Source organism: Gadus chalcogrammus, chromosome 20, assembly GCF_026213295.1.
Source record: "Gadus chalcogrammus isolate NIFS_2021 chromosome 20, NIFS_Gcha_1.0, whole genome shotgun sequence".
In the NCBI taxonomy this organism is placed as follows: Eukaryota; Metazoa; Chordata; class Actinopteri; order Gadiformes; family Gadidae; genus Gadus; species Gadus chalcogrammus.
The window spans coordinates 19,242,132-19,269,086 of record NC_079431.1 but is presented as its reverse complement, the minus strand read 5'-3'; the positions used below and the strand labels follow the sequence as shown (position 1 = coordinate 19,269,086).

General features: G+C 43.3%; 2 protein-coding genes across 2 annotated transcripts; both read right to left on the bottom strand.

Moving 5' to 3' along the window:
- Positions 1-986: 986 nt before the first annotated feature.
- slc10a2 (solute carrier family 10 member 2) lies at positions 987-5,348 on the bottom strand. Its single transcript, XM_056580520.1, has 6 exons — positions 4,818-5,348; positions 3,737-3,855; positions 3,322-3,410; positions 2,553-2,728; positions 2,085-2,242; positions 987-1,794 (listed from the first exon to the last, which is right to left on the bottom strand). The coding sequence occupies exons 1-6, from the start codon at positions 5,192-5,194 to the stop codon at positions 1,598-1,600; spliced, it is 1,116 nt and encodes a 371-aa protein (XP_056436495.1). The 5' UTR covers positions 5,195-5,348; the 3' UTR covers positions 987-1,597.
- Positions 5,349-13,849: 8,501 nt separating this feature from the next.
- Positions 13,850-23,558, bottom strand: gtpbp8 (GTP binding protein 8 (putative)). The gene is made up of 6 exons (XM_056580521.1): positions 23,416-23,558; positions 22,842-23,032; positions 17,930-18,083; positions 17,657-17,755; positions 14,659-14,789; positions 13,850-13,945 (listed from the first exon to the last, which is right to left on the bottom strand). Exons 2-6 carry the CDS (start codon positions 23,006-23,008, stop codon positions 13,861-13,863), a joined length of 636 nt encoding a protein of 211 aa, XP_056436496.1. The 5' UTR covers positions 23,009-23,032; positions 23,416-23,558; the 3' UTR covers positions 13,850-13,860.
- Positions 23,559-26,955: the final 3,397 nt, after the last annotated feature.

The window sequence follows — 26,955 nt, the reverse complement described above, 5'->3', positions numbered from 1 at the left end:
AGAGTCTATAACATTAAAGCATGCCATCCTTGCCACGTAATTTTGCCTGAACAGGGTGGTAGTCCACATTTTTTTTGACGTGGAGATATTGATCGCGCGTCTGATACCTTCAATTTTATCAATATAAAAAGCTGCAACTCATTGCATTTCGCGTGGAATGGAGATCAGGTGGAATTTCTGTGGGGGGTTGGTCAGTCTGTCAACAGTTGCAAAAAGGGTTTTTGCAGTATTAGTGTTGGTTTTAATGATATTGGAGGAAAAAAAATTCTCTAGCATTTTTAAGTCTAAATTGTAGTCACGGAGGCTCTCTTTATAGATATCATGGTGAATATGAAGTTTTGTTTTACGCCAGATGCGTTCAACCTTCCTGCATTCCTTTTTCTGTGCTGTTACAGAAGCAGCTTTTCAACAGGGGGCCTTTTGCTTTCCAGAAATCGTTTTAACCTTATAAGGTGCAATGACATCTATGACTTTCAAAATTTTCAAATTAAAGTTTTCTACAAGATCATCAGCAGAACATGGGTTAGAGGTGGTAGCAAGGAGATGGCCTTTTTAAAAGTACATTAGAATCTTCATTGATATACCGTTTTTTGACAGTGTTTGATTTTGTCTGTATGTCGGGAATAAAAGATATGTTAAAGAAAACACAAACGTGGTCAGACAAGGAAGGATAAGTCACAGAGAGATCAGAAACATTGAGGCCCTTTGTGATAACCAGGTCTAGAGTGTGCCCCTTACAATGAGTAGCCTCTTTCACATGTTGAGACAGTTCAAATGTGTCCAAAATGGCAAAAGTTTTTTTGCACACTTGTCATTCAATCATCAGTATGAAAAGGATATGTGGGTTAAACTGACGTTTGTTAATGCACAACTTGCTTATTTGTGACGGTATATTGGCTAATGAGCTGCTCAAATGTTTCACAGAGTTAGGCCAAGGAATTGTTTGCCAATATTGAATAAAGACATTACTTAATGTTCATGGTTTATTGACAACAATACATGTATCGTTTATGGAACTCGTTACATTTTTACAACTTGTAATATAAAAACAAACAAGGGCTATCTTAGGTTTGGAAAAAAATCAAGAAAATGCTAAATAAGTAAAATAAAAGGCTGTTCACTCTTTTTTGTCATCAGTGCCCGATATAATTGAATAATAAATTAGTGAATTGATATATAACGATAGTACTATAAATAATAGATGCATTGGATAATCTCTATTGAAAAAAATAGAAGCATTTGCATATGTTCAGCAAATCCTCAGTGTCATTCTCCCTCCATGTTATGATATGTTTCAACAATTTCCATATGAGGTACTCTGGTAGCGTGGTATACAAAAAGTTGCCCATTTTAGATTAAACTAACTGACCTTCTTCCTTTCTTATTTTGTAACACAGAATACACCTACACACCCACTGTAATTAGAAACTATCAAATTGATTGCGTTCATTACTACTGCAGTATGCCCATGAGGCCAGGAGAGTGCAGTATTTTTTTATGTTTTTAGTTCAGTCTACTGTTGAGTGTTTGCATGTTTACAGCTGTAGAAAGAGGTTTTAGTCCTTTGGAAAGGTTTGGGGGGGATGGGGGAGTTGTCTCACAAGTCAGTCATCGTGTATACAGCCTTTGCTGCTTCATTCGATTTGTCATTCGCATCATGCTCAAATCCGCCATTATTCATAGAGTATTCTTGTTTTTCTTCTGTATTCTTAGACTCTCCATCTTCCCACGACGCTGGAGCTTCGCCATCCTTATCAGACCCTCGGCCAATCATCCTCTTGTATCCCTGATAGCCTGTTTTGGGGGGAAGCATATGATCAATATTTGAAATAAATACCTGTTGGATTGTTGGACTAACATTTACCTAGATGAATACTAGCTTGTAAATTGTCCTTTATGGACAACCAGCTAGCCCTTAAGGAGCATGACAGCAAAAGTACAATAAATAAAAAAATATGCCATCAAAATAGGAATTTTTTTTAAATAACCTACCAAAATACATTTCGAGATGAACCTGATTAATTAGTCAAATCAATAAGACTGGATTTTTTATTGAGGGCAATGAAATAATGTTTTACTCTCACCTCCTACGAACATCACTGCGACCACGAGCTGGAATATGCTATAGATGAGTGGGAAGGCGAACATGACTTCAAGTTCCTCGGGTGCGAACGACAGCTGGACGATGGTGCTGCACAGCTGGGCGTTCTGGAAGCCTGTCTCCAGGGCGATGGTTCGACATCTAAAACATGAGGGGCGCCAAGAGGCAAAGACTAAATACGATGCACATTTGTTGTTCTGTTAATTAGTGCCCTGCCCTTGGGTCGCTGAGCAAGGCATTAAACCCCTCACTAGGGTTAGGGTTAGGTTGATCTGCAGGTGGCCTTGTACACACCAACCCCCCCCCCCCCCCCCCACACACACACACACACACACACACACACACACACATAGCAACCCATAGCAAAGATAAAAGTATATTTTACTAAACAGTACTTTAGGGAAGGTCTTGGCCCCTAGTCAATTCAACCGGGAAGCGATGACCGCCGTACCTGAACCAGGGCTGACCAACAAATCGGGCCATGGCGAAGCCCATGCCACAGCCGATGAAAGGGTAGATGGTCCCGATGATCCAAAGCGAGGGGGATATGGTCCAGGACGACTGGTAAAGAACGCCCCCCACCACGGCGATGATGATGATAAGAATGAAGCCCAAGATGGATCCCACCTGGACAGAAGAACCACAATCACAACCGTCACATTTGGCCACTCACCAACATTTCAAAGATTTAGCCCGAAGATGGATAGAAAACGCATTACTCAAATGTTTATTTAAGATAATAGCAGCAATCTGAAAAAAATAACTGTAATTTTTAGCAGCAATATAGTTCACAAAACCTAACTCACACAAGCCCCTGCAAACAGTGTCATATATTAATGAAATCCATTAAATTCTTATAACAATAGTGGAATATGTTGCTCAATTGCTAATGATTCAGGGTTCAATGTGAACATGAGAGTTTGAAATGGGAAACTCTTAAACGGGACATATTATACCACCAGGTGTTAGTATGATTAGCCTTACAAGCCAAAACGGCTTGTAAGGCTAATCACACTCTGGGTTTATGAGAACTGCAGTACAAGCATACGGCCAGCAGAAGGCAATATATGTATGTATTTTTACAGTTCAGTATTTGAATGTTTGAACAGGGTCAGATATTGAATAACACCATTTAATTGATATGTTTAATGACAGTTGAATGGGTATTTCAATATTGTACAATGGGTCAAAATTCAACATAAATAGGAAAGTATGGTCACCTTGAGGATCTTTTTGGCCAGCACAGGTTTTTTGTGCTTGAGGTACATGCCCAGAGTCACAGGGATGAGCAGAGCCACCAGGGTGATACCTGAAAGATGGCAGAGAACAGTCAGAGACCCATATAAGGTCCTCTGATAAACCCCCTAAGCACTCCAAAAGGCAAAAGTTAACAACAATAAATTAATATTAAAACATTTTAATAACAGTAAAGTTAAGTTATTTGAGCAAAAGGATTTGGATCACACACTCGCCATTATTTAATTCATAATTTGATAAAGAATGTAACGAACACAAAGCATCGGTTTTGATGCTTATGGTAACATTTGACTTTATTGGTGTCACAGTAATTGAACGAGAGGAGCTGGACCAGGGAGAATGACAGTCCAGTCAGAACGGTGGCGTCTGCATGCTTACCGATGCTGTCGTAGGGGATCTGGATGCTGTCTGAGGAAGTCCACACTGACGTGTAGATGAGGAGGCAGAGGGGCATCATACCCATTGCCAAGATGGAGGAGCAGGCCGTCATGCTTATACTGGAATAGGATTTATATAGTCAGAAATGAAGCAACCACTGGGAACATTGGGCAACGGGCAGTCAGTGAGCCAACCAGTGCCAGTAACAAATGCTTGTAAAAGTTGTTACGCGCATTTGATCAGGGAATGATGCTATTTCTGCATTATATTACAGCACTGAGGTAAATAAGTATTTGTCCTTTGGTTAATTTCTAAATAAACCGACCAACCATGCATCCAAACAACCGTTAAACCAATCATACAAACACCCCAACAAAACAACATCAACCAACCAACCAACCAACCAACCAATCATTAACCACCCTCCCACCCACAAACCCAACCCACCATGATCCATCCCTCCAACAAACAGCCCAGCAACCAACCCACCCACATATCCAATCAACCAACCAACCAACCAACCACGCACCACTCCAACCAACCAACCATCCAATCATTAACCACGCAGCAAACCAACCAACCACGCCGGCTCCAACCAAACAACCTTCTAATTGTAACCATGCAACAAACCAACCAACCAACCAACCAACCAACCACACCACTTCAACCAACCAACCATCCAATCAATAACCACGCAACAAACCAACCAACCAATCACGCAATACTCCAACCAACCAACCAACCAACCAATCATTAACCACGCAACAAACAAACCAACCAACCAACCACGCACCACTCCAACCAACCAACCATCCAATCATTAACCACGTAACAAACCAACCAACCAACCAACCACACAACACTCCTACCAACCACCACCATCCGATCATTAACCACGCAACAAACCAACCAACCAACCAACCAACCAACCAACCAACCAACCAACCATCCAATCATTAACCACGCAACAAACCAACCAACCACCTACCCACCCATCCAGGCAACCAACCAAACAACCAACCATCAACCAACCAACCAACCACCCACCCAAACAGCCAACACTCCAATGTGGATATCTCACCTGAGGTCCATGTCTCCATCCAGCCAGTAGCAGATGATATTGGAATTGGCGCCACCGGGGCAGCAGCCCATGATGATGATGGCTATGGCCTGCACAGGCAAAACGTTGAATGCAAAGGATAGGGCGAAGGCAGTGAAGGGCATGATGCCAAACTGGCAGAGGAAGCCAATGAAGATGCCCCAGGGCCTCCTGATGTGTCCCCACAGCTTGGTAGAGTCCACCGTGCAGCCCATGGAAAACATCACCATGGCCAGCATGATCGTGAGCACCACGCTAAGCACAAGGCTCAGGATGTCATTGAAGTTACTGGGGGGAACAAGACAGTCTGTGCCCGAACATCTTGTGGCATTTCGCAGGCACTCGACAGCGGCGGCCATCCTAAAAAAGTGGTTTGATGGTAAAAAGTAGCGGGTCCTTAAAACAGCTCGTAGGTTTCTTTGTTTCAAGTTAGTTCTTATCTCCCTGAAGCCGAAGCACCACAAGAGACAATGAGGAAAGAACCCTCTCTCTGTGGGTATTTAACGACTTTCCCACAACCGCTTCCAATTGACAGAAGAAGCGAGAAAAATCAAAAATTAACCATAACCTGCTAGTTTTTATGGGGTCAGTCCAACAGGGTCATTCATTAAAAGAGCAGCATTGACGTTTCAACTTTGTTCTGATAAAGGACATTGCACCATATTCTTACTTTATTGTTTATTTTATGTGCTCTTAAAAACCTTTTTTATTGGACTCATCCCTTCCAATCCAGGTATCGCCATCATCACCGTCATGTGGTTGGGAGGTGTTCTGGAGAACGAGTGCACCGAGTGCACCGCCCCATTCACCATAAAGCAGGGTATCTGCAGTTGCAGCAAGTCAAATTTAGACTTTTTAAGAACCTTTTTTTATACCCCCTTGAATGAATGAAAATTAAGGACCATAAACACGCAATGGTGGGGGGGATCCCGCGTGTATTACAACCCAAGCATAGCATGGGTGTCAACTCAATGAGACTCATTCAAGTTTGACTTCTGTCTGTTCATTGAAACATAAAGTGATAGTCCACAGTGGGCTTCCAGGACTAACTTTTTCCCTTGGAGGTGCACTGGTGCGTGCCTACATTATGTTAATTTGGGTGTGCACCATGCACGTATTATGGTAGTTAATTGCCTTCAGTAAGACCTGGGGGGTATACAGCACGACCGCGTTGAATCATACCCAGGCTGTTTCTTGGGAAAGCACTGGCGACGAGCCGCAACTCTCAGACACAAGTTAATGTCCACCAACGACGCTCCTTTAGGATTCAATTAGTGGGAACACAGTGTGGTGTGTCCCTGCCTGCCCTAGGTTCACACGATAATGCCGCGTTCCACATAAAGCTGGCTTTTAGGCTGGCGCATGGCGATGTTCCTCGCGTCATTGGACCCCCCCTCCACCCTTATGCATATATATAATTCGCCGCCCCCCAAAGCACGGAGAGCGGGTGTATTGTCATCCAAGGCGAGCAATGTATTATTATGAACTCCCTACGAGGAATCACAAAGTTCAAATCACAGCCAGGAACACGGTTGCCCATAATATGGCTAGGGTGGCGTGCTTGTGGCCTTGTGCGCTGCAATTTCGCCTCGTTTCGGATGAAAGGGGCTGGTCCGAAGCGAGTTAATATACGCCGTTTTGTCCCTTCCAGCAGTAAAGGTGCTCGCGATTTGAGAGTCAGGGAACATCAAATACCGAAGAGATCTCCTATCCCCTCATTTGAGTTGTAGGACTGGTGCTTGACACTGTGTTTAGAATCCACAAGACACCTCCGCTTTCAGTGTTGGTGTCGCACCAATGCTACCCTCAGAGTCAGTGCTAGCAGCTGCGGACCGTCTGCGGCGCCACCGGCCGCAGCAGAGATGGCAAACGTAGAAATGGCTGGGGTCTGTGTGTGGCTCCTGGCAGAGGTTTTATGTTTTTGGCTCTGCATATGGCTGACGACAGCCTAATCCCCATGGTGCCGAGCTTGAATGTAGGCTTACTTTTGCACGGAATGCATCTGGCCTGTTCTGGGTTGGCAACGGACGCTAGCCAACCTCGGAAACGGACGTCTTCCAGCCAACTGACGTTGAACTTGCATTTACCCATTGTGGCAAGACCTAGCTAGCAAGCGCGCAGCGATCCGTTATATATGCAGGCTAGCAAGATAAGTAGCCCCTCGTACATCCTCCTTCCCGAAACAGTCCAGCCGCGAGAAAATAAATAAATAAATAAACCCTGCCCTGCCGAACAATTTAAGACCTGCCGGAGTTATAAATTTAGAACCAGCATATGACATTTTTGACGAAATATATTTAAGACTTTTTAAGGCCTTAGCTATTTAGAAGAATGAATTATAAGACTTTTAAGACTTTTAAGACCCTCCGCGGACACCCTGATAAAGCAGGGAGAAACAAATGATGAACAAAATATTTATACTTTGGACTGGTCCCAAATTATAAATATAAAGCAAATAAGTAGTGAGTTTTGCCTTGTGCCTTTTTATGCTTTATGATAGGGTGAGATAGACAGGAAGGTACAGGAGAGAGGGGAGGACATACAGCAAAGGACCACTGGCAAGAATCAAACCCGGGTCTTCTGCGATCAGGACCGCTCTACTCGGTGAACCACCGGGTCTCCCAAGTAGATGTCTATGATACAGATGTATATTTTATGATTGATTATTAATTCAGTATTGTCAGCTTTCCATAAAGCTTACAGTGAACATGATGAGACATTGGAAGAGATAGTAGAAAATGTAATCTAGTTTTTATTTGCAAACACTTATTTTGGAGAAAGTTGGGTTTAGACATATTGCTTAGGGATGCCGTGATGACATTAGGGTTGAGAGGCAGAATTATAAATTGGGAGTTATCAGTCTAAACTCCATGCAAGCCGGTCTGACACGCCTATCATGAATGTCTGGCCTTTTGCATACTCAATTAATGTGACAATGACAATGAAATGAATGCCCTTGTTCCCCTCACAGTAATAATGGACAGGTTGTAGAAAAGAGAGTTGTTTCCGAACATTGAAGTGCAGAGTCCTACAGATAGTATGTATAGATGAATCTCCGCAGCCAACCCATTGCCATAGCCTTATGCATGCCAACCTTTCTTTGTTAACATCAGGCCTAACTACAGCGTCCCTGATTGTAAACGCTTATCTTTCCAAAATTCCATTTCAATACTGCTATGAAGCTCATTAAAATACCAGGAAACAAAGCACAGCATTGCTTACATGTTTAGACATTTAACATACCCCAAACCTGAACATGCGGTGCAGGTCTGATGTTAGTTGTGTCCAGGAAAAGACATGAATGCATGTGTCATTATCCCACATTTATCAATAGCTTGGAGTTAACACATATAAAGATCCTCCATCTCCAGACAAGGAATATAGGCTCTAGAGGTGGAGTCTTTCTAGAAATAGGACACTGAAAAAGAAAGGGGGCTCAACATCTTTAGCAGACCTGGCACAGATTGTCCAAATGCAAACACTAGGGCTTTTAAACTTTGTTCATGTTGAAAGTAAATATAAAGTAGTCAACACAAAAATAAAGCTGCAGTATTTACAGTTTTCATTTATTCAACAAATCCAACATGTTTACAAAATAGCTTAAATGTAAATCCTGTATACTGCATCTTTTAGATTTTTTAACAATGATCCTCATCATAGTGTAAGCAAGAGATGAGTATGAGTGAGACTAGAGAAAAATATAGAATGAGAGACATCAGTGAGTGTGAGAGATACAAAATACAGGCAAGAGAGAGAGCGTTCATGACATACTTAATTAATATTATGAACAAAAACATCAAAAAATGCGTGTTTATACAATATCTTAGTTCACATGGTTTCACAAATGATGTTTGGCTTGGCCCTCGGCGGTGTTGGACAGTTCAACCTTCCCCGCGACGTGAGCGATGAAGCACCTTAACAGGTAGATCCCCGAGAAGTGGTGGGAACTGAGGGAAGGACAAGAAAGAACTATGTAACCTTTGATTTGTATAAAATGCCTTAAAATATATGTTAATTACTTCCTTGCAAGATGGGTATTTTTTTTGCTGCATGGATCATTTTGTTGATTTAAAAAAGATCTTATGATGACCATCTTATGATGACCATTGTGTGTGCGTGTGCATATGCGTGTGCTGAAGAAGGAGTGATTCGTTGAGCATGTCGGCCATCTTATCCCTGACAATCCACACAAAGAAAGCTAAACAATGGATTCTGCTGTGCAATAAGTGCATGTGTATTCGTGATTATGAATGTACACGCAATCCAACCCTACCCTCCCTCATCGTTATCTTATCTGATAGAAGATAGTAATCTAACGTTAATGGTTTCAATTAAACATTGTCCTTGCTCATCACATAAGGAAACTCTGTCAAGATACTGTTACTCACTATCAAAGTGGAGAAAAAGGAAAAAACAATTAACCAAAGTCTAGGTTTAGCCTTTGGACTGCATCCGTACATTATCTTTAAAACATTTGAACGGTTATTTTGTGAGAAGTCGTTTAAGTACAGTCCATTTCCTTTCAGTTAACAAGACACTGTTACAACTGACACGTCCAAGAACATTCAGTACATAATGAACTGTAATAAAATAATTATGGAATATAGTTTGTAAATGAATTATCTCTTAAAATGTGGAAATAGTTTCCAAATTGTCAATCCAAGATTTGCATCATATTAAACAACATTGTACTACTGAGCATTTCCAGGTTTGTGGTATGGATAGCACCTGGCCCCATCTATTGCAAACTAGTAGCTCAATGCCTAACAAATAGTGTAAGATTCCCTGAGGTAACTTGGTGTACCCGTATATCAAAGCATTGTATCCCTATCAAATGTTCCATATGCTGATATGCAATCTTACTAATGCAACTCTCTCAATCAAGTCTAAATGTTGTTCAGCATTTGCGTGTAATAAGGGTGTGTGAAAAAATGATTCATGAAGTAGTCTGGATTCTTTATCTTCTATGATTCTCAATTCATTCATTTTCTTAAGCTTGCCTTTGTGTGTTGGAATTATTTGAATCATATGACATACGTTCAAAAATACATCATATACACACTCTACTATACTGTTTGTAGAAGAAATGCGCTACGCACCGTGTCCAAGAATTATTAATTCTCTCTCGGACACGACATCAAAATACGACGCTCATTAGAAGGAGCTCCCCACATCATCACATGATGTTGTACTGCAAGCGTCTTAGAAGCTTAACCCTCTCTCAGATGCAGCCATCAACATCAACCGCTGCACAAATGCACACTCCTCTGGGACCTCCGAGGGGTCCCTCGGTTGTGACGTTGAAGAGTATACTAAAAGGCATTTTGACATAATTAAAAGAACGAACTGAGCAGAGGAGAAGGTTCACAAACTGTTTGGCAGAGACTGGCAGAAACATACAATTTTACTTCTGCATTCTCTAAATGAGGGTCTTATTTAAGTAACAGTGTGAAACGGCAAAGAATATTATGTTGACGATCATATTACTAGGTTAACTATAAATAAAAATAGTTTTTCGGTTCACTGGTGGCAGTGATGTTTGGCGGCCACTTGACCAGTGAATATGGCTCCGTCATTTTATTTTTGTAATTATTTAAGGCCTATCCTGCCACCTAGAGGACATATTACAATAGGTCATGGTGTAATGTAAAGCCTATTTACCTTAAACTCATTTATTCTTTTTCTGACATTTCAAGGAACCTTTCAGACCTGTTCACATCTGTGCTCAAACATACTCAAATGCCACATATACTCTGGATGCAATACATAAGATTTCCCATGTCATTGTAAATACAATGAATCATTGCTAATTGGAAGCTAACCAAATCAGCCACATTTCTATGACCAGTAATTAGGCCTGTTTTATCACCACCATGCATAATAAATAGCATACATTTATGTTAATTTGCAGAATATCATGTACATTGTACTAATTTAGCAGACATATTTCATTGTTCCAAAGTGACCTTCAGTCGAAGCTTACAACGTAGAATTTGAGCTTGGAAAAATTGGAGTAATGAGGGAGTAGTGTACCAAATTCAACCACATACAACAGTAATAGTAGCTTCTTTTTATGTGTATTTATATAGGTATAAAAAAGCAAGCATATACTAAGCAAACTAAATGCCTGCATTAAAAGAGTAATGTAGAGGGATTGTTTATTGCTCTAAGGTTACAGGCCGTAGAGTACATTTGACCTTGGGCAGTCATGTGTTCCATCCAAGGCCAGGGTGTGTTCTTTGGTTTATTGCACAACCCTCTGACCGGTAAGCTGACACCCAGACACGCGACTTAATGTGGTGTTGAAATGATCAACATCAAAAAATGATATAGAAAAGAAGAGTGACCAATGAATAAAGTTCCTATGTAACAAATGACCTCATTTACTACAGATAATAATGCAAATAATTTCAGAGAATCGTTTTTTTGGCCCAAATTAGCATAGAGCTGATATCCTGGGATAAGACAGTTTGTATATTATTCAAAAGGTATATGTAGAGTTGGACGGCAGCCAACAGCTTGAACAGTGTTTGAATCAATATTGGTTAGCCAATAAAAACCGGTAGCTGTGCGATAAGGGAGGCAAACTTTGTGTGTGCAACGGCCGCGTGGGAGTGCGCTGCCTCACCTGACCAGAATGGGCTGGGGGAAGCACGCTGGAGGTGCGGTCCCTCACAACATCCTGGAGACTCAACAGGTTGGTCAGCAGGGCTCCGTGGCCACACTTATCGATCTTGGGGACCACTACTGGGTACCAACACAATGGCTTCACTGGTCACGTCTGCTCAACCCTGCAGTAAATTAGCAGATACAGCATATTTTTCTTTTCACAAAGCACCTGACCTGCTGTGAGTTTCATATGCACACAAATCAGCAGGTAGAGTTAGGCGTCCTTGCTCAAGAGATTCCAACAGGTCGACTGCAGACATTGGGGTTGGACCAAGAACCTTTTGGCTTAGAGTCAAAAACACTTGAACCCACTCCTCCCCCCAATTGTGGCATTTGACTTTGATTGGCAACAGCACCATGCTACCTGTCTAGCCCAGCGTTTTTTTTCTGGAAGCTGAGCAGGGTCCCCCCCTCCGTTGGGAGACCATGATGCTGGTAGAGGTGTTGTTGGGCCAGTAGGGGTTGCTCAACCCTCTGGCCTACGTAATATACCCAATGCCCAGGATGGAGACCGGGAATTTTCCTTTAAAAGAGAACCCTATTTTGGGGGATTTAACCCCCAGAACACTGGGATGAGTGGTCATATCCCCCCCCCCCCCCCCACACGTTCAGCCAAACACAAACAATGTGAAGTGCTTTGGGGCTTCAAAGGCATTATAGAATGCAATTACGTAATACTATTGAACAAAATATTTATTTCTCTCAAAAGGTGAGATTCACAACATCATACTAAAGCCGTCATATGTGTATTGTGGAACATAAATCATGCCCACCTTTTGGGTATATACTACCGTAATCTAAAGGCCAAACTTTATGTATATATTTCAATTATTTGGTGGAACAAAATAAATGAAACAAAGTATTTGATTTTACTGATCGTCATTTTTGCAATCAAACCTTATCCAAGTGACTTGCAGGGAACTGTCTGTCTTTCTTTCTTTTTAGAGAGGGTAAGGCCAATTTCCACCAGAACCGGCACGGAAAGCGCCACGGAAGTAAAGCCGGCGCCAAAAATAATAGAAACCACTGTAGGCTATTCCACTGGATAAGGTCGCGGCACAGCAACGTCCCAAACCGGGAGCTTCGTTTACGATTCGTTGCCTCTTCTATTTTGTAAGTTGCTGGTTCAGCAGCCGTGTCTCAGAACACTTCTACAGCCAATCAGTGTGCATTTGCTCATGAATATCCGTGAGCTCACATCGACCCCCTATTCACAGGGCATTGTATATTATCAGTCTATCTTGGTATCAATAGCTATCAGTGGCAAAGAAGAATTAAAGTCTGCGTCGATGCCTCTTCTATTCTCTACTCGCCAGTCAGTGTCGCAAGCTGACCGCGACGTTGCCATGACATCTAGAAATCATACTGTATTTAATGGGTATGATATTGATGCAAGGGTTGATTATAACTGGTGAACAATATTGTATGAGTCATTCCAATCATAATTATTTTTATAATTCATATAGGCCTATTATAATTATGCACGCCTTGAGGCATCAGCCAGCAGGTGTCCGTACCGCTTCCAGTGGGGGACTGCAGTACGGAACACAGCCCTCGTCGCTGCCCGTGCCGCTGCCGTGCGCTGCCGGTGCCGCTTTTGGTGGAATTGGCCCTTAGACATCAGCTCAGGGATGCCAGGTGCGGACATAGGGGTTAAAACCCAGAGCGTTCAATGTCTTTACTAACACTAGACTATCTTGCACCCAATTTCGCAAAGATGGAAAAAATAATTAATCAACAGTCCCAATTTAGCAGCGGTCAAAGTGATGAATAAACCAGCAGCGTTGAATAATTGATTGGCTCCCTCCATTAGGGCTCTAACGCGTGATATCAAGTTGAAACAGGAGAGCGCTCCAGATTAATCAACAGGTGGGCGCAATGATGATAAAGCCCAAGGTAAGTTGGGAGTTTAAACACTCAGAGAGATAATAACGAGAAATGAGACAAACTTGCTACAGCCTACGACCACATGACGAAGATCTACTCGGAGAGAGAAGAGAGGGAGAGAGGTGAGAGATAGAGAGAGACAAGGAAGGGGTCTTGACCATAACTACTAGTGGTATGCATAGGTAAAGGAAGGTGGTCATATCCTAATGCATACCTTTTTTATCCACTTATTAACTTACTTATCAGGAAGAGTCTATCTACCATCCACACATTCATTCGTTCATCCACCCAGGCAACATTCCAACCATCTATCCATATCCACCCATCCATTCATGCATTGATCAATAAACCACCCAACCCTCCATCCAGCCATCCTTCTACAAGGCAGGATTGAGGGTGGATGAAGGGTGTTAGTGAACGCATACTGGTAGAGGGGGTAGCGGTAGAGGACTTACCACGTACGGCCGCCTCATCTCCTCGCACATTTCCAATGCAATAAGTCAGCCTTTTGGATACCAATACTACCATCCACCAATAGGAATGTCCTCACCAGACTGAAACAGCCAAATGAAAGAAGCAATGGTTAGGTCCTGCAGATTGTAGTATTTGGTTGCATTGAGACAGACGCCGGGATCAATTCAGTGTAGCAACTGACAGTATAGTGCAGGGGGGGTGCCCAGACCAGTCAGATCGCGGTCTACCAGTAGATCGCCGACGAGATCCCCAAAGTCGATCGCGAGGGGTGAAGAAAAAAAAAAAAAAAAGTTTTTTTTTATATTATTTTTGTTTTGTAATAAAATGAAATTTGGGCGCGGGTACAGATACAGTGCAGGTGCCGCATTGCTGTTAACAGCATTGAAAGATGGGCCGTCAAACAGGTAGTTACAACACATCCTAAGACGGTTGGGCATGGCTGAGGAAACAAGCCTAAGACCTACCATTTCACCCCTGGGAGAAGAGTAGTTGATTACCGTTGAGCAGGTGCCGGGCGGCAGGAGACGAAATGAAACCCCCACTGGAAGTCTGGAGGTTCACGATACAACCCCCCCCCCCCCACCCCCTCAATAATTGTTCTCATACCTACCCCCCCCACCCCCCCCCCCCCCCCCCCCCGGCTGTGAAGGTAGGTTGCTGGTAGATCTCGGAGGTTGGCTACTTGAAAAGTAGATCTTGGGTCAAAAAAGGTTGGGCACCCCTGGTATAGGGCTTCATGTTTTTTTAAAACGTGCACTAATAATAATAATTAAAATCACATCAAAATACCCACTTGCTCCTTGTTTCCAGGTAGGGCTCCACCATGTCAACAAAGTCTGTGGGAGCTCTGTGTCCGTAGCCTGGCATGTCCACTATGCTGAACGCCTTCCCCACTTTGAAGAAGTTCATCTTTTTGGTGTGTCCCTGGCACAAAAGCCACATGCATGTTAAATCGCCATTAATAGGCACATTAAAATAAATAAAAAGAAAGCCTGCCATGATCCTAATAAATGAATACACGACAATCATGCAAACTAACCCTTTCTGCATATGCAAGCATTTGGGTATTACATTTTTATCAGGAAATAGCACTGTAGACCCTTTTCAGGGAGGGGTCATCGTACGACAAACACGGCCCATAATACTAATTATAGGTCTGCTACTCTTATGTAACAGAGCATAGACATATCTTCCCCTAGTTCAGTTCACCATAACACCCTTAGAGTGTTGCTGTTCTGAATTCCCCTATGCATTTGTCTGATTTGGTAATTCTGTCAGGATAGTAATGCGCCCTTACCCCTAGGTGGGGTCCTTTTCAATTTGTTAAACATTGACGAGCATTCACACATTATTCTAGTTCGACCTGTCAAGTGTTGCGCAACTTCACCGTGCATTCATGTCGCTGCCGCGATTGCGTTCGGATCACGTCTATTACACACCCGCTCATTCTGAGCTTTGAATTCAATTATTATTTAACTGTTGTAGCCTGTTTATGTACTTATATGTGGTTGCATTTTGGTTACATTGCAGATACCACACACATTTGTGATTACTAAACCTATCAATCTCTGCCTACGGTACTCCTTACAAGAGTCCCGCTGTGGATCGAGCAATCCACCTAATCTCAGATATCATCCGCAAACGTCCTTCAATCAACGTCCTTCTCAACATTGGTCCAGAGGGAGGGAGAAGCAGCCCCAGATGGGATCACGATAGGACAAGAAAGGAGAAGGGCAGCTCCCATCCCACCTTCAAGCATATGAAATGACTCTCCCTAAATCATTGCTAGCATCCACAATTCCCCTCGGCACTCACGATAGAGCGCAGGGGAATATACAGGGGGAGAGCCACTGACCAACATATCAGCTGCATCCTTAACATCTAGAGATCCAGCTAGACAACTTCTCCAAATCAGCAGCAAGCAGCACAAAACAGCCAAAATCAGGGAATTATGACCACGACCATTCAGAGTGCAGCTCAGTAGTTATTGGCAGCTGCTCACCCGTATTGCATCACGCATCATTCCAACAGGCTCTCTAATAGCTCCCATCAATCTGGTTCCGTCCATCAGCAAACACGGATCCCATTTCAGGCAACGCAGCATCCACGAGCCCATCAGACCCCATCTCAGCCTGCGCCTGTGACACCTGCTCACTCGGTGTATGAACAGACTCTGCATTGCATCGCTGCATCTCCGCAGACGGCGTATACTCCACCGGGCATCCCTGTACAGCCAGGGCACCAGCAGAAGTCCGTGGCACCCTCACATTCAGTGTACCAATCTCTTGCAGCGATAACTGCTGGAACCTCGCAGACAAGGTATTATCGCCCCCTTGCTATGCCTGCAGCAGCTCCACAGCCGGTCTACCAGACCCAGGCGCTGTATACCAGTATGGTCCTACTGCACTCCCACAGCTTCTGCAGCAGCCTTCCCACCAGCACCTGCAACAGCCTCCTCCTGCGGTGCCAGCATGGAATACCAACATGCTCCAGTGGTGCTTCCACCGCCAGGGTATCAGCATCCTTTTGTGCCCGCACCGCATTTGTATCAGCTTCCACCTGAGTCAGTGGCTCAGCCAACCTACTACACGCCACCAGCGGAACCTGTCCAGCACAGGCATTACCCCCCCCTCCAGTCTCGTCTATACTGCCTGCCTATCAACTGCTACCCACGACGCCATCAGCTTTCCAGCTAATGCCTGGGATGTCCCAGCCACCTGCAGCCGATCATGAACTCCCTCGACGGCAACCAGTGCCTGTGCCAGCTCTCCCTAACCTGGTAAACGGCAGCGAGAGAGTTCACAGTTCTGAAAATGGCTCTGGACTATCTCTTAAATTCCCATGCTGAATTGTCCGAGCACTATAAAAATATAGGGTACTAATGGAACACTTGAAGATAGACAAGGCTAAACTGATAGCGTAGTCATGTCATCATTACCCCCAGCCTTATACTGCAGCTATGCAGGCCCTGCAGCAGCAATATGGGCAACCACACCAGCTGGTGCAGAGCGAAATTGCGGCTATTCCGAACAGCCCAGATGTCAGTGCTGGCAATTCAGAGGCGTTTCAGACCTTTGCCCTCAGTGTGAACCTCTTATTAGGTATGTGCTGATGTCTCTCGAAGTCCCTAACAGCACAGAACTACTGACATCCACAGGTCATGCAGATCAGCTTCTGAGTAAGCTCCCGAATTACAGGGACAGCTTCATCAAACACCTGCAGGTGTGTGGTAGGCTTTTAAGCCCACTTCTGACCAAGTGGAGAAATGGCTGACGGATGATAAGCGTTGCAGGAGGAGCGGTCGCACTAACCATAGGCCAGAAGCATGCACCTTGAAGAAGCCCCGTGGGGAATGCAACAAGCTACATCTCGGGGTAGTGCATCGAGTCGCCAAACCAGGTGCAAGCCTCTTCCTCGTCACCCCTCTGAACAGGGCAACACTCAACAACCCCAACCAGCGGAGACGAGTACTTGAAAGTAGTGCCCGCCCTAGTTAGGAACGGAAGATCACCTAATACGTACGCCATCCTTGATGACGGTGCAGAGCGTACAATTATCTTGCCTGTTGCAGCTCAGCATCTAAATCTCAGGGGCAAGGAGGAGTCCTTTGCCTTGAGGACCATCAATCTCTGCCTACGCTATTCCTTACAAGAGTCCCGCTGTGGATCGAGCTATCCACCTAATCTCAAATACATCATCCGCTAACGACCTTCAATTCTCAAAATTTGTGTAACACTGGTTTACCCTACAAGGAAGCCCCTGTGAATAGGCTCTCCTGTGGGAGGACTTACTGGTGTCTTGGATACTCTGACCTCCACCTCGGGGCTCAGGGAGAACAGAGCTCTGATCAGAGATGACTTGCCAACATTGCTTCTCCCAATGAAGCACACCTAGCAAGGAAAAACAATACGTACACATGGATTAAACATTATTAAGTCGCTTACATCTACAGCAACGACCTTTAAGCAATGCCCAGGTAGGTGTTAGGACTGCTAGGGAGCATTTGGGAATTGTGAAAAATAATTTGATAACCTTTCTTCAAACTCTAAATGATCTGTCCTGACCTCTGGTTGTGTTAGGGCAGGCACATGGTCCATCCTCACTGCAGAACTCAGGTAATCGATTTGATTAGACCGGCTTGGGTTGAACAGCTGCTCAGCTTTCACTATGTCCTCCAAGCAGGGCTGAAACAACTGGAAGTTAGTCCTGTCCACCGACCTGTGGATCGGTTAGGGTTCAGAATTACAGTTTATTTTATTTTATTTAACCTTTATTTAACCAGATAAAAGACCTGGCCCAATGGGCAGCATAGTACTGAAGATAACTGCACATATGTTTCATACAAACAAAACACACAATTTAAACACAATTAAAAGACTGCATTAGATGCCTTGTACTGCTGATTTATCGTAAAGCTAATCTGCAATTGGAAGACCAGATAATGCTGGTGGTAGAGATGAATGGCCAACAGTGTTCACTCATCCAAATCAATGACTGCCTGTGTTATCAACATCCACAGCGCATGACACACCACTTTTGATACAAATACTCTGTTTGTAGGGCCACAATAGACAGGTGCAATCAGCCATCTCCAACAACCCATTTCTCTCACAACGTGCAAATCAGGCGATCACAAGTGGGGTCCTGACCCAAAGTTTGGGTTTCCGTAAACAAAAACAATGTCTTAAAAAAAAAACTCCAGGTGAGCCGGCACAAAAACACAGGCTTATATACTTAAAGATCCCCTGGCATGAAAATGTCACTTTCTGAGCTTTTCTAACATTAATATGAGTTCCCCTAATCTACCTATGGTCCCCCAGTAGCTACAAATTTCGAAAACTTTGTTTTGTTTTGTTGCATAATTATGACGAGCACTAGGCATTCTTCTCCGCCTTTGAAAAAACGAAGCTCAGACGGGCCGTTTTGGAATTTACCACGTATGTCGTCAAAAGGGGAGATGCCACCTCCCCTTTCTCTGCCTTATCAGCCCAAAGAATTTGGCCCGCCAATGAGCTACGACCGTGCGAGCGCTGTGTGTGTGTGTGTGTGTGTGTGTGTGTGTGTGTGTGTGTGTGTGTGTGTGTGTGTGTGTGTGTGTGTGTGTGTGTGTGTGTGTGTGTGTGTGTGTGTGTGTGTGTGTGTGTGTGTGTGATTCCACACACTGTAACGCAAGTGTTGCAGTCGTTTGTGATTCATAATATCGTCTGGAGGTGCACACAGCTTTTGGCCGTGATAATATGTATAATATGATTTATACCACGGTCTGGGGGAATGCGCAATTCTGATTGGCTGCAGGGTGTGTATTAACTCCTGATATACGGACAACTGCTAAGTAGTTCCAGTCAAATTGTCGGTTCGGCCGTCAAAGCGAAAGCTGGTAAATTGTGAAAAATGCATGAAACTGTAATCAGAAAACGCGGTTATATGCTATAGACCCTAATATCTGTGGTATAAAGGCTGGGACGAATATCAAATTATAAATATGTATACTTTATGTTGAATGTATAGACCGTCACGTTTCCCATTGAAACGAATGGCGCGGTGATTCAGTCTTCAAAACGAGAGCTGGTAAATTATAAAAATGAATTAAACTGTAATCAGACATGGCGGTTATATGCTATAGACCCTAGAGCAGTGATTTTCAACCTTTTTTGAGCCGCGGCACACTTTTTACATTTACAAAATCCTGGGGCACACCACCAACCAAAATGAAACTCTAACACAGTACATATAATACATATTGTAGTGGCGATTTGTCCTCAATAAAACAATAACTTAAAAATTAAGAAATCAAACAAAGCAACGTAATCAAAATAGCCACTGAGGCACCAGGGGGGACGAATCTTACGCAGTGTAGGGGAAAGAGTCAACTGTCAAGTCGTGAATTTAGATTTCTGCAGGTTTATTTTCCGATCTTCCAAGCAAACAAAACAAATGTGCAACAGTGTGAACCAGCAGCCTCACTCCTTTGTCTCTCTCGTACAGCTGTTAAAAAACCATGACCCTTCCAAGTGCCTGTCTTACCTATGCCCGCCACCTATGCCCGCCACCACCTAGTAATAACTTCAAAACAAAAGCATAAACAAACTCAAATTAACTAATTTATAATACAAACGAGAAAATAAACATAAAAGTCATGTAATTTTATATTAAGAAAACAAACTAAATAAATGTTTTACAATTAAATCTAAGAACTGCATAGCTCCAACACATATAGTTAATAATAGTTTCTAAATGTATTTATACTCACTAAGTGTGAAACCTGGGCCTGTTTCGATTAACACAAAATGGATATCCTGGCAGGAATGGTAGGACACACACGAAGCTCTTCCTCAACAGCTCTCAGTCTCTCTCTGTTTTAATGTTTAATTAGTTTACTTAATTAAACAGTTTAATTAATTACCATTAGGGCTGGCCCGAATGCCATTTTTCAGGCTTCGAATACTCGTTGGTTTTTCCGAGCGAATATTCGAATGCTTGTTCCAGAAAAAAACACCATCAAAAACAACATTAATAATCCCTATATACTCCCTGGAACCGATTTTGACAGTATCTGCATATTTTGTTGAAGATTTAATAGCTTTTTAATGTTAATTAGTAGGCCTAAGTAGGTTGAAGTTCCTTAGTTTTTCCCTGTGAAAGTGAACAGCTGTTGTTCCGTTCCAAATAAGCTGACGCTCACGCTCTGCAGCAAGCCAGTCACAGTTGATTGGCGCGGCGCTGTACAGCGAACGGAAATAAACAACTACGGTTAGCATTTCGTCAAGTATTACTTTTCCTCCCGAGATCCCGCTAATGTTGTGTTATAAAGTAAAGGGAAACAAGATATCTATTCTTCCTCCACCTCTCTCGCTTCTCTGCTTGGTGTCGCTGGCGCTTAGTTTGCCTCCCTCGCTCTTGTAACGTCACGTGGGTATGTGAAAAAAAAAAAAAAAAGCTCTGAATACTGATTTAAGCTTCGAATACTCATTTTCCGAGTAGCCTTTAGCTGTAAAAATGCATAGATTAGCCGCACCGTTATGTAAGCCGCAGAATCGAAAAATGGGAAAAAAGGCGCGGCTTATAGTCCGAAAATTACGGTACATTATCTGCGACACTTTATTACCGCACAGACACCCGACAATGGTTAATTAGGTGATATTAGAAAATTTCCCACGGCATACCTGACGATCACTCGTCACACTCGTAGAAAATCACTGCCCGCTCAGCAATGAGCCAGAGAGCTAACGTTATGCATTGTACATATTTATAATTTGAAATTCATCCCAGCCTTTCTACCGTATCTATGGTAGAAAGGCTGGGATGAATTTCAAATTATAAATATGTACAATGCATAACGTTAGCTCTCTGGCTCATTGCTGAGCGGACTAGAATATCTCCCGTTGCCAAGTCGTAGCTAAGGTCCGTCCTAAGTACTGGAGTAGTGAACAACAATCCGTTGCATAAGAACCTTAACGCCTCGTTTCCACATACGGATGTTTTTCGTATCCGTGCTTCCGTAAATTTACGGAAGGGGTCGCTAGTGTTATACGTACGGACATGAATTTATTTACGCCAGCCAAAAATATGGGGGAACGTATGATAATGGCCGTTTTTAGGAGACCGGTACTTTGGAACATGAGGATCGACATATACAGAGATAAAAACAAAACCAACCAGGCTTGGAAAGAGATCGGCGAGGAGTTTGGCCTGCCAGGTACTTACATGTTTTGTGAAAAACATAAAAACTTTCATACGGTATCTCCGTAAAACAGCGGCGAAAGTTAAATTTTTGGAACGTAGGCCTATATTACGGACATACCGGACAGAAATTTTACGGAGGGGAGGAGTCTCGGAGGAAAAACGGACATTACGGAGAATCACATAGGAATGAATGGACTTTCGTTCGGAGACGGTTGGATCGCATACGATAATGTACATATGTGGAAACGAGGCGTATGGGAGGGTAATGGTTGCTCCAGGAATTAGTCAAACCCTCAGGCGTTACAAGGGAAACAAAGTTATGGCTTGAGAAAAACTTTATATTTGGATTGTAAAACGCATGAATATATAAATGAATGGTTTTAATTTGTGTTCTTTGGCAAGTGACCGTGGTATAAGCGGGATAATGCCCGACGAGGTGTCCATTATCAGGAATTAAAGGACGATGCGGAGACGTGAAACGTCCGACGCGCAGCGGAGGACGGTTGCCTCTTGAGATGCTTGAGATGCTAGATGTGTTGGCTAACCTTTAGCGAATCACTGCCAGAGACCGCACTGCGAGTGAGTGACAGAAGGCGGGGCTATATTCGCACTGAAGCGATGCGTGTCTGTTAACTCGCTTTCCGAGAGAAGAGAAGACAGCGCGCTGATCAATTGCAAATACTTCTATTTTGTGTGGTTTTGCGGAACAAAAGGTTGTTCTGCAGTTTCTAAAAACATTTGAATAAATAGCTTTTATATTAACATCCACCCAAAATCCACTTGCCCGTTCGGGCAACCAGAAAAAATCTCAACTTGCCCAAACATTTTTTTTACTTGCCCCGGGCAAGCGGGCAACCGTTAGTGTCAACCCCTGCATAGATATCTAATGTATAATATGATATTATTTAGATACAGAGCTCCAGGACTCCCGCCGGAGCACCAGTGTTCTAGAATATTTACAGAACACGGCCAAAGGCTGTGTGCGCCTCGCCATTGCGATACATCCACTGTAAACAGAGCGCATGGTACCATGGCCGCAGGCTGCTCAGGGCCACACCCCAACTCTCCTCCTTGCCCTGCACCTCTCCTCCTCATTTGCAATGCATTAAAGCTACAGACACTGAAACGGCGCGTTTGGGGAAAGCTCAATGTGCGACTGGCTCGTAGTGGCTATAATTCTGCACCACGGCTGAATTTCGGGAACGTTTACAAATACTGTGTTAGGGGCCCACTACTATCCATATTAAAGCATCCATAAAGTAGCATGCCATGGGACATTTAAATAAAGCCAACCTGTCGAGGTAGGGGTCCAGCACACTGAAGGGGTACAGCAGGCCTTGAAACTTGCGCTTTGGCAGCATTGAGGCAGACTGGACCGAGGCCAGTTTATGGAGGCCATGACGTGGGGCAGCGTGGAACAGCGGTCCAGGCAACAATATGCCCAGCCTCAGACACCACATCTTCACACCCCTCTGAATCAAGACCTGTCGAATACAAAATGATTGAATATTGAATTCACACATACAGTGTGTGCACATTCATATGATTATTGATTGACTTTCTTTGGAAGTTTTCCACAGGAAGGAATTTCTCAACTAAGTCAGGTTGATCAGAATAACGAGCTACACATTAAGATCATAACGATCTTTAGTTTATGATAGTTCTCCCTTGGTGATACAATTACTCAGTCTGATCGTATACACAGGTCCACCATAGACAGATGAAGTCAGCCATCTCCAGCAAACCATTTCTCATTGTGAGAGAAATGCAACAATCTATTACGACATAAGATTGTTTTTTTTTTTAGTTCCTTTTAATAAATGCAAGTTATGGAGTGAATTCAAAACAGAAGGATCGTATAGCTTACACTATAGTGTCAATGCCATCCGTTTATGATAACGGATCCCTGATGCTTCTTGAGTGGGGTATACCATGAACCGTTGTGGGACATCCTCATACGTCCTCCATGCTGTGTGTTGTGTGCAGCAGCCAAACGAGTCCCTACCCAAACAACCACCCATGGATTGTTCCGCATGTATAATAGTCGGTTAGGTCATAATTATGCAACAAAACAAAACAAAGTTTTCGAAATAAAGAAAAATATTTAGTAGCGGTTATTATTGGATATGTTTTAATAATTATTATCTGTTGCATTTATAAACACACCTACATCATCTCATTCACCATAGGCAGCAAGTTTCACCAATACAGAGTGATAGATATAACGTAATAATATAAACACAAATAATTGGTCCAATCTTCTAAGAATATTTAGTAGACAGATCATTACATAAAGAGGTTTATAGTTGATGCTGTATTCATATGAAATGGAAGGATCGTTTAGTTTTATATGTTTGGGGTATAACCTCTCCAAAACTATGGCCGAATCTCGATTCTTCCCCTTGCCCCTTTTGCTTTGTCTTTGTCTTTGTCTTTGTCTTAACCCTAGCACTTGCAAGTGTAAGGGCCAAGGGCTGAGATCTTTCCCCTATGAAATGAGACGCCACTCGGTTTCAGGTACGTCATCATTCATCGTCGCCAGCTGGCTGCCCCGTCACCAGAGCGCCGAAACGCCAATAAAAATAAAAGCCAGAGAAGAAGAGCGATATATATATCTTAGATGCTGCCGCCATCGTTGAAGAGTTGAGGGTGTGTGTGGTGAAACGGATCAGTGTGTCCACGGTTCGGTTCAGATAACCGTTTTGGGCCTCGGTTTCGGATACGGTTCGGATTAGGATCATGTCCGTGATAGTAAAAAGGCGGACTTTTTTTTGACGGAGGGTTTGGGGGAGAAACACAAAAATGAATGAGACCCACAGGTAGGGTTGCCAACCGTCCCGTAAAATACGGAATCGTCCCTTATTTGGCAATTAAATGTTGCGTCCCGTATTGAACCAATACGGGACGCAATTTGTTCCGTATTTCCATAAATGTCCAATACACATGTCTGTCACACACACAAATACTAAATCTAACAATAATGATCAAAACAAAACACAGGGAATACTACGGTCAGCAAAATTGTCGCGGCGGGATCTACGCAAGACCCGCTCCGGTCATCTGTGTGTCTGCGCATGCGTGTGGTGGTCGCGGTTGCCTAGCGACAGACACCACACACCGGCGCTGCTCACAAAACCCGCGCCTTTTAAAAATGCCCGCTACACCCGGTACTCCACCACGTCCTCAAAAGCGTAAACGCTTGCAGAAGTACGGACGTGAGTGGGAAGACGCACATCCTTGGCTGGACAGCGTCAATGGAGATGTTTACAAGGCAAGTTGTAAAATATGTCGACGAGTGTTTTCAGTGGCGCACGGTGGGCTGTCTGACATCAGACAGCATGCAACAGGAGAGCAACACTGCAGACACGAAAGATCACAGAAGACCCAAGCGTCAGTGTCACAGTTCTTCATACCCCAATCATCTCCTGAGGTTGATACGGTATGGGACATTATGTTGTGATTGATTTCCTATCTGGTTGTGCTTTTGCCAGAACATCGCAGTGCATGGGCAGAGCCTATTTTAGTAAACTGTTGTGGTTTGATTGATTGTTTAGGATGTTGAGTTTTAAAAGTCGAATGAACGACCATTTATTTAATATACAGAAGTATATAAATATTATATATGGCCATTTAAAGAACAAATCATACTAATGGATTAACAGTTAATAAAAAAAAAAATACATTTGTTAAAAGAAAACCTTTATTCTTTAATATACATACATTTCCTAGATTAAAAATGTTTGTAGAGCTTTCTGTGTATTCCGTGTCACAATTTTTATATTTTTGAGGAATGCAGTGTTCAGTGATCATTACATCAATTATATTATTAGTGTGGTTTAACTGTTTGGATGACCTGACTTCTTTTCAAGTCATAAGACAGGGAGCAGACAAATGTTCAATTTAATCAACAATATGTCATCCCACTCTTCCTCTCTATATTACCGCAGCTGAGGTGACACAGGTGTACCACACAGTCAGACACAACCTCAGCTACAACAGTGTTGACTGTGCACATAAACTGAATCAAAAGGTTCTCCTGGATTCAAAAATTGTAAAAAAAAATGTATAGGGAGAACAAAGGCAGAGGCAGTGGTTAAAGATGTCCTTGCTCCAAAGGCAGTGGCTGATGTTCTCAAGGCCCTAACATCAGATAAACCCCTCCCATTTTCCATTCAGACAGATGCATCAAATAAAGGCAACAGGAAGATGTTCCCCCTTGCTGTTCAATACTTCAGTCCAGAATGCGGGGTCACCAACAAAATGCTGGATTTCATTGAAAATGCAGATGAGTCCGCTGCTGGGATTGTAGCTCTCATTGAGCAGTCGCTTGACAAATTTGGCTTATCGTTGGATCATGTGACAGCATTTAGTGCACTGCAGACAACACAAATGTGAATTATGGAATTCAAGACTGTCTTCACCAACTGGAAGAAGTAATAAAAAGATCTGCTGCAAGGAAACTGCCATGCCCATATTGTGCACAACACAGTGAAGCATGCTCTTGACCAGCTCACTGTAGATGTGGAAAATGTTGTGCTGAAGGTCTATGCCTTCTTTTCCACATCTGCCAAACGAAGAGAATCACTCAAAGAGTTTTGTAGGTTTTGTGATGTTGCGTTCCAGGAAATTCTGCGACATGTCACAACCAGGTGGCTCTCCCTTGATCCAGCCATCACCCGGCTAATGCAAACCTGGATTGCACTGAAATCGTACTTCATCAGCCTGGGGGGAGGAGTGTCCCAAACAACTTCGAGCATTGTTCAATTTCAGTGAGGACTCAACTGAGGAAGATGGAGACATTGTGGAGGTTTACCTTCTTTTCTGCAATAATATCCTCTCTCTCTTTGAGGAAGTTGTAAAGAAGCTGGAGAGTGATGAAACCACCTGTGTTGAGTTATATTCCATCATGGAAAACTTCAAGCAAAAGCTCACACAGAGACGAGATTAACAGTTCTATGGCTACTTAACTAAATTGAAGCTGCAGCGTCTCCGTCCACTTGATGCTGACATGGCAAGGGCAGATTTTACTGTATTCCTCAACACAGCACTCTCATATGTTGAGAAATGGTTCAACTTTTCGGAAGACTACTGGTTGTTCTCACTGCAACCTCTCTCTCTGCACCATGGCACCATGACCTTTACTGACATTGAGAGGGTGACCACCAAGCTCTACGTCATCCATAAAGTCAACATGGATGAACTTTATGATGAATGCTCCACAGCAAAACCCATTCTGAAGAAGCTCAAAGAAGATGCTGAAGATGAATGGAAGTCCAAAGGTGTGGCTGCCAGGTTGGTGGCTCTCTTTCGAGTAGCTGACCTGCCAAACATGCTGTCTATCACCAGACACATCCTGAGCATCCCAGCATCCACTGGATGTGTGGAAAGGATCTTCTCCAGAATGGCC